The sequence below is a fragment of the Onychostoma macrolepis genome, chromosome 04 (assembly GCF_012432095.1).
Source record: "Onychostoma macrolepis isolate SWU-2019 chromosome 04, ASM1243209v1, whole genome shotgun sequence".
Classification (NCBI taxonomy): Eukaryota; Metazoa; Chordata; class Actinopteri; order Cypriniformes; family Cyprinidae; genus Onychostoma; species Onychostoma macrolepis.
In genome coordinates, this window is record NC_081158.1 from 2,941,124 (window position 1) to 2,949,607 (window position 8,484).

At 33.4% G+C, this 8,484-nt stretch overlaps 2 protein-coding genes and 1 long non-coding RNA gene across 3 annotated transcripts; 1 reads left to right on the top strand and 2 right to left on the bottom strand.

The window, feature by feature from the left end:
- Positions 1-1,785: 1,785 nt before the first annotated feature.
- On the bottom strand, positions 1,786-2,643 carry LOC131539472 (uncharacterized). The gene is made up of 3 exons (XR_009270876.1): positions 2,611-2,643; positions 2,396-2,451; positions 1,786-2,296 (listed from the first exon to the last, which is right to left on the bottom strand). It is a non-coding gene; the product is annotated as an uncharacterized LOC131539472 (long non-coding RNA).
- A 47-nt stretch (positions 2,644-2,690) lies between these two features.
- On the bottom strand, positions 2,691-4,956 carry LOC131539216 (uncharacterized). The gene is made up of 6 exons (XM_058773613.1): positions 4,492-4,956; positions 4,229-4,398; positions 3,377-3,527; positions 3,152-3,294; positions 2,786-3,002; positions 2,691-2,701 (listed from the first exon to the last, which is right to left on the bottom strand). Exons 1-6 carry the CDS (start codon positions 4,640-4,642, stop codon positions 2,691-2,693), a joined length of 843 nt encoding a protein of 280 aa, XP_058629596.1. The 5' UTR covers positions 4,643-4,956.
- A 64-nt stretch (positions 4,957-5,020) lies between these two features.
- LOC131539217 (uncharacterized) lies at positions 5,021-8,484 on the top strand. Its single transcript, XM_058773614.1, has 6 exons — positions 5,021-5,091; positions 5,552-5,650; positions 5,734-5,783; positions 6,132-6,206; positions 6,297-6,371; positions 7,948-8,484. The coding sequence occupies exons 2-6, from the start codon at positions 5,572-5,574 to the stop codon at positions 8,482-8,484; spliced, it is 816 nt and encodes a 271-aa protein (XP_058629597.1). The 5' UTR covers positions 5,021-5,091; positions 5,552-5,571.

Consider the following 8,484-nt stretch of genomic DNA (forward strand, 5'->3'; position numbering starts at 1 on the left):
TTAGATTGTTTACAACAGAACAGCACATCCCAGATGTTTGAATTTGTGCAACACATTTTATGGACGACTGGCTGGACACATTTTAAGGCTGGCTTTGCACAAAGGCTATTTAAAAAAAAAAGGTCATTGCAGGTGCTGGTTGATCTGAGGGGTGCATGGGGAGTACTACATTCTTTCTTATTAATTTTCTTAAAGTTAGCTAAATTTCTGACAATTTCATGTGTCACACTTTATTAGTTTCTGTGGTGTTATGTTAATAACTTGCAGATCTGACATATTTTAATCAAAAGTTTGATAAATACATACTTATTAATATTTCCAAAATGTTCCCTGATCTTGAAATCATCATGATGGCAGCCTCCATTTTAGAAAAGTCTGGATTTAGGCTGATTTGTCTGTGGTGTTACTGTCTTTTCTGGTGACTCCACAGAGCCCATAACTTACAATATTAAGTCTGTGGTGTTACTTCAAAATGAAATAGACATAAGTGGCCGTGTTACCAGTGTTTGACTGAAATTATTTAAAAATCAAAATGTTCTTAAGCTTTTATTTTAATGTATACAACTAATTTTAAATGCATAGAAATACATTTTATTAGAAAAAAAAACAAGCATCTTTACAAATTCTGCCTTTCATTTGCCACCCCAATTGAAGAATGACCCACATAACCCAAGGAGGTAGTTTTATATGTGAAACCTGTTTAATATTTTGGATTTAGTTCAATTTTTTCATAAGGCTATTATAAGGCTTTTTTAAAGGGGGAAAAAACTGCACCTTAAGCCCTATTCGGACGGGACTAGTTTTACAGGGGGTCGTTAGAGAAATGTGTGTTTCACAGACGTACTTGGTGATTCTAATCCCGTCTGAATCTGCCATATCTGTGTTTTTCTCACACAACCTCTGTAATAATTCCAGAGCAAATTACCTACTGTTTTTCAGCAAACTCAGTGATCCTCTGAGAAAACTAATCCCGTCCGAATGCGATGTCTGTGATTGCCGGTGAGATTTTTTTTCACAACGTGTTTCCTTGTGTGTTTTGGCCAACGTAAATTACCGTAGATGCTCTTACAGCGTTAATGTTTGATATATTTGACTCCCGGCAAGGAAAAAATAAGTAAATAAATTAAAAACAATAATAAAATCAAGAGTCGGATCACGTAAACCATTCAGACTGGCTATTGTAATATCTGCGTCAGGTAAAATTACTCGCGTTCATTTCTGCACTCAATTACATAATGTTTTAATGACATATGCACCTTTATGAAAATTAAACACGGGTTTACTACAAATCAGAATCAGAATCAGAATTAGCTTTATTCGCCAGGTGTGCGCAAACACACGAGGAATTTGTTGTGTTTTTTTTAAGGTGCTGGTACATACATACACATCTGACATGAGAACAGAAAAAACATTTAAATAGTAAGACTTAACAATAGATAATAATAATAATAATAATAATAAGTATGAATCTGGAACAGTAGATTTATGTACAGATTTGTGCATTATTACTCTATATACAGCTGTATAAATAAACAGATATGTATGTGTATTTACATAATACTTGAGAAAGAGGCAATAATTAAAGATGGAGAATGAATTACAGAATGAATTACAGAACACAGGTAATGATTCATGTGTTAGCTATTTAAGCTGGAGATGGCATGGGGGAAAAAACTGTTTTTATGCCTAGATGTTCTAGTGCACAGAGATCTGTAGCGTCTGCCTGAAGGGAGAAGTGCAAACAAGTTGTGTCCGGGGTGAGAGGGCCCTTACAAAAAAATCCTGCAGGAATCCTGCAGGAAAAATCCTGCAGGACCTACACACCACATACCTGCACATTCCTACAGGATCCCACAGGATTTTCGTGACCATTTTCCTGTAGGACTCCTGCAGGAATCCTACAGAAACCTACAGGAAACATGCAGGACTTCCTGCAGGAAACCTACAGGAAACATGCAGGACTCCTGCAGGAAACCTACAGGAAATCTAATTTGCATTAGTGTTCAATTCCTATAGGACATCTGCAGAAATCCTAATGAACTATTATGTATATTCATCATGTTGGATTGCTGAAGGGATATTCAGAACCTCCTGTATAACAACACACTTTTTAAAAGCAATGTTGTGTCTCAAATTTAAATATCACCAAAAAATAAAAAAAGACTTCAGAAAATGTTAATTGTGAATTATTTATTAGTCAAAAGAGCTTAAAGATAAAATGAGATAAGTGTGACGAAAATGAACACTCTGAACAGAACGTGGCCCATCATTCTTCAGAAACCAATAACTCTGGACTCTGGAAAAAAGAGAAACATTTTTGCCTTAACTTTTAATAAGTTAATAAAATATGCATAAATATAATTACATGCATATGTAACAGTGAATTTGCCCTCACCTCTTATGTGCTTCACCACTCAGTGTTGCAGCGTAACAGTGTCCTTCTTATGATGCCTGAGAAATATGAGTATACACTACATATATAAATACTGAAATATAAGGTACTGTAATTATAAGAACTGTAAATGATTATCTTTCAGATTAGTTGACATGTGAAACAAAATATTTAATGAATAACACTTAAAATATTACAAATATATTAGAAAGTAAAACCTGCTAAGGAGTTTATGTTCATCATTCAATTTTTCCGTAAAGCAGCCGAAGAAACTTTCGTGGAGTTTCTGGAAATTTCTTCAAACAGTGTCTGAAAGAGAAATGTATATAAAGTTCAGTGTCAGATATTTGTTATGAGAGCATATATACTTAAAAACCTTTAACACCTTTATACCTATAATAAGTTCCACTTTTGTGGGGTCCAGAGGGGGCTTGGCTTGTGATTCCTTGTTGGCATTTCCAATTTTTCCAGAAAGGCTGTGGGTAGCTAACATGCTCCTTCCAAAAACAGCCACGGCTAAATCCTTAATCATGGCTGACCATGACGTGCCCCCTCTACCACATGCTTGGAATGTATCCTTTGCCATGTTTAGTTTTTTGTGGATTTCAACCTGTGCAATACACATTAAATAATAAATTGAATTGGCCACATTTTTGTAATCTGCGTTTTACAAAATCCTTATGCTTTCCTAAATCTCACACACAAATAATAGACTTATTATATGGTGTGAAAAAAATAAAATAAAAATAGTATTCTCACATGGTCCAGTCCAGAAGAGCTAAGATGTGAAGAGTTGGCTGGTTGAAGGGCAGCGCTGCAAGCTGCACTTGTTAGGGAGGTTTGCACAGCATGCTTGTTTGCACTTCTGTTTGGCAGCAACTCCGCAAATCTGTTAATAATCTCTAAATAAAAAAAGCAATGTTTAAATGAACTCATTCATTCATATAGCAAAAAAATCTATAACCATGTATATCAATAGCCTACCATTTTGCAGTTTAAAGTTCAGGGCCTTTAGTTGCTGATTCTCTGCTCTCAAGGCCTTTATTTCATTTCTCAGGTCATTTAATGTGTAATTTTCTTTGTTTTTTTCTTCTATTTTTTTTAGCAACAGTGTGTCATTTTGTGTTTTTTCCACCTAAGTTGAGAGACAAAATTAAAGTCACAGAACAACAAAAAGACATGCATTGTCACTTAACTCTTATACGGTCTTCGGGGTGTTTTTGACCCGCAAATGGCATTTGCTACAATTTTTAAAAATGTTCTCTTTGTCCAAATGTCATGAGACTTTGTAAAATGGTCAACACTTTCTAGATCTACAAATAATAAAAAAAAAAAATTGGAATGATATCTTGATTTTATGTTAGTGTGAAAAAAAAAAAAAGTAACACTCATGGTCTTTGGGGTCTCTAGAGACAAAATTGAATTTTGTTACAAAATAATAGTTTTTTTTTTAAAAATGCAAATTTCCTGTTTATTAATGTTTTTACTCATTTGTGCAGTTTTCTGAGGATTTATGATATTTTTTATTTATTTATATAAATTAATAAATAAATATGTTTTGGAAAATTTTGGCTTGCAAAATAAATGTGCCACTCACAAATTGCAGAAACTCATAGACTGTATGAGATTTATATAAATTTAAAAAATATCATAAATGCTCCGAAAACTGGAGTAAAAACTGGAGTAAAACATTAATAAACAGGATTTTTTTTAACTATTATTTTGTTACAAAATTCAATTTTGTCTCTAGAGACCCCAAAGACCATGAATGTATATCTCAAAACGAAGACCGCATTAAACAATGTTGATATAATTTATCAGGAAGTTAGATTTTACTTTTTTAAATCTCTTGATCTGGACTTGATCTGGACTTGATGATGGGGTGTTTTCTGGACTGAATATTATTTTCCTTTTTATTGCTCTCTTTTCAGGCAGCTTGCACTCCTCTTTTTGCCTTCGCTCTGACTCCATCCGATTTAGACGCTTCAGTAGCTTGTCCTTATTTTCTGTACAGGAAAGGAAATTCATTATTTCAAATGAATAGTTCAACCAGAATTTTTTTTTAAATATGCATGCATTCACTCATTCACCAATCTCACCATTCATCTTGAGAATAAGTGCAGGAGAGCTTTCATCTTCATACTTTACATCAACAACATCCCCCTCATGAACTACAGATTGAAGAATGTCTTTTCTCTTTACAATGTCCAGAGAGGCTTCAATTTCTGTCCATTCAATTAATGCCCACATTTTGTCTATAATGGAAAAAAAGGACTACAATTTAAAACAGATAGATAGATAGATAGATAGATAGATAGATAGATAGATAGATAGATAGATATTCAAAGAGATTTAATCATTTCAATAGCAACTCAAAACCGTTTTAACTTCATTGTTGCTATATGTTTCCATGGTAACATATTACACTTAGTTAACTGTGTTAAGAAATCTTGTGGTTTGTCAGCATTTTATCGTTGTGTTCACTACACCATTGTTCTAAGGTGTCTTTTTTACTTTCAAGTATTTTAATTAATGAAAAATTAAGTTTTACTTACCCGATTCACCAGTAGACGCGCAGCTGCTCCGAATTCACAGCGTATGACGCGTTTCCTCGAGTGTGTGCGCGAGCAACAAAATAACGGAAATGTAGCGACAAAGTAACCGCGCTTTGAGACCAGCAACACAACTGACTTTTTACTGTAAGTACAACGCTTATTTATTTATCTTTTATTTTAATGAAAATATCTATATTTAAAGGTGTTATAGCCTATTTTTACTGTTACATTACCATTCAAAACAAATAAGCAAGAAAACATGGTTGCTATGGCAACCACACATTAACCGAGGTTGTGCTACAGTAATTATGGTTTTTGTTAAAACCAGATTAACACTATTGAAATTCAGACTCTTATTGGATTCTTCATTTTAAAAGTGACACATTTCATGCCTGGTTTATAAAGTAAGAAAAACACATTACTTAGCCTACTGTGCAAACACATTACTTTATATACCAACCTAATGTAAGTTAGCATACACCTTTAAATCAAGATCATAAGAATCATTATAGTAACCCTAAAGTCTTAACTTTGTATTTCTTATCTTTGTTACTTTTCGATCCGATGCAGTGTCTTAATTTTGCACTGTATTTTTACCTTGCAGTCAGTAACTCTATAAAGACAATGGAGTATAAGTTGTACTTGCAAAGCAAGAGTACAATTCCAAGTAGCACTAAAAGAAGATGGAGTGATTGCCATAAAGGTACTGGCTTGTGGACATTGGATTGTATTTTATTTTATTACTGATTTGAGATGGAACTGAGGATTCTTTTCTGTTGCTTTAAGGTTTTAGGAAAAAGCAATATAAAGCATGGTTGCAAGATCCAGTTCGTCAAGTAAGTACAAAGTTTAAATGCAGCTTATGTCTCATACCATTATAAGATGTTACATTACTATTATGATACAGTAGGGCTATTCAAATCTGGTCCTGAAGGGTCACTGCACTGCAGGGTTTAGCTCCAAAACACACCTGAGCAAGCTAATCAAGGTCTTCAGGATCACTAAATCACAGGTAGATAAGTTTGATCAGGGTTGGAGCTAAACTCTGCAGGGCAATAGCTGTCCAGGATCAGATTTGAAGAGCCCTGTAATACAGTATATCATGACTAAAATGATCACCGCATAAATTATTATTTTTTAATTTGAGCAACAAAGTCACATTTGTATGTGTTTCTGATTACAAGGATGACACATCTAACAGTGAAGATGAGAACAGTTCCTCATGCTATAAGACCGAAACAGCACCACATCATACCTCAGTAGGTTGTTGTAATTTCAGCTGTTCTTCTATATACTGTATTGTAATGTGGGCTATCTGTTGACTACTTTTCCATGTTTCTGATTACAAGGATGACACATCTAACAGTGAAGATGAAAACAGTTCCCCATGCTATGAGACTGACACAGAATCATATCATACCACAGTAGGTTGCTATTACAATATTTCAGTTATTCCTACTAATGTGGGCTATCTGTTGACTGGATTATCTATGGCTTTGACTGCAAGGACGACACATCTGACAGTGAAGAAGAGGATTGGAACCAACTCGGCACAACACAAAACTATACCATGGTCAATATTTTATATATATTTATATTTTTTTTTAATTGAGAAATTAGGATGAAATTGCATCTATTTAGCACTGCTTGTACTTAGTTTACAAAATAGCTAGAGTTTTTTTCTGTGTAGCAGGAGAATCTGACAGTGAAAATGGACCACAAAACTGGCATATGACAACCCCTGAGGACAACACAGTAAGTAGATTTGCAGTGTCAAAATTTGTATGTGTTAAGTTTTTTTTTCTTTGTTTGCTTTCATTTAAATGTGCCAGATTCATTTAATATATTGTCTTTGCTATGTCAGTATAGTGCACTGCACTGGTTTGACTTCAATGGGACAAATACAATGTAAGGTCTATGAACAGCTTCTGTGATGTTGATTACCAGTGAAAATCATTTTGACTCATTCATTCATTTGAAAAAAAGAGAGATCTGAAGAGCTGTATTTTGTACTAAAATGTATATACTTTTCCATAACAGACTACCAGTCAAAAGTTTTTGGACAGTAAGATTCTCTTCTGCTCACCAAGCCTGCATTTATTTGATCCAAAATATAGAAAAAGCAGTAATGTTGTGAAATATTTTTCTATTTTAAGTGACAATGCAATATATTTTAAGATGTAATTTATTCCTGTGTGCAAATCTAAATTTTCAGCATCATTACTCCAGTCTTCAGTGTTACATGATCCTTCAGAAATCATCCTAATATGCTGATTTGCTGTTCAACTGAATTTATTAATAAACATGTATTATTATTATTATTTCAATATTTAAAACAGTTGAGTACATTTTTATCAGGATTATTTGATGAACTGAAAGATCCAAAAATCAGCATTTATCTGAAAAAGAGATTATACATACTTCAAAAGCTTTTTTGGGGTAAAGACATTTATAATGTTACAAAAGATTTATATTTCATATAAATGCTGTTCTTCTGAACTTTCAATTTATTGAAGAAACCTGAAAAATCTACTCAGCTGTTTTCAACATAATAACAACTACAATAATAATAATAATAATAATAATACTAAATTGAGCAGCAAAACAGAATAATATGATATTATAATATGATTTATGAAGGATCATGTAATGATGCTAAAATTTCAGCTTTGAAATCACAGGAGTACATTGCATCTTAAAATATATTCAAATAGAAAACAGTTTAATTTTAAATAGTAAAAATATTTCAAACTTTTTGTTGTACTTTGAATCAAATAAATGCAGGCTTGGTGAGCAGAAGAGACTTCTTTAAAAAACAAAAACATTGAAATTCCAAAACTTTTGTCTGGTAGTGCACTTTTAGGGCATAGTATATGTAGGCAAATTAGGATGCAGCCTGTGGTGTTAGATTATATTTGAGCTATACTATTGAAGGCTATAGTGTACATGTACAGAATAAGGTATCATGTTTAAATAGAAACAATTTTGTGTTCCTTTCAGATGGATGCTGAAGCATATGACAACACACAGAATTATGATGGAGAGAACCCCAAAACAACACAAGACAAGATCTATCCCACTGCTAAGATTAGTAATGAAGAATCACAACTGGCAATTTTATGCTATGCTCTTAGGCACACCACAACAAAATCCGCTCTTGGTGACTTATTAGACCTAATTAATCTACATTGCCCAGAAGGAACCAACGGAGCACCAAATAGTCTTTACACGTTCTTGAAGGAATTTGATTATAATTCATTTGAAATAGTGTACATCTGCCCCACATGTCATCAATACTTTGGTAATGAAATCCCAGCAAATTGTGATTCATGTGGTTTTGAACCAGGGGATAAGAACTCTCTTATTAAATCTGGTGACGTTTTCATGAAATTGTCCATAAGAAAACAATTGGAAGACAAAATGTCAGATTCTACATTTACAGCAGCACTGAATTACAAGTGGACCAGAGTCAAAAGCAGTCCAGACAGTGTTCAAGACATATTTGATGGTGAAATGTATAAATCAGTAGGTCCCTGA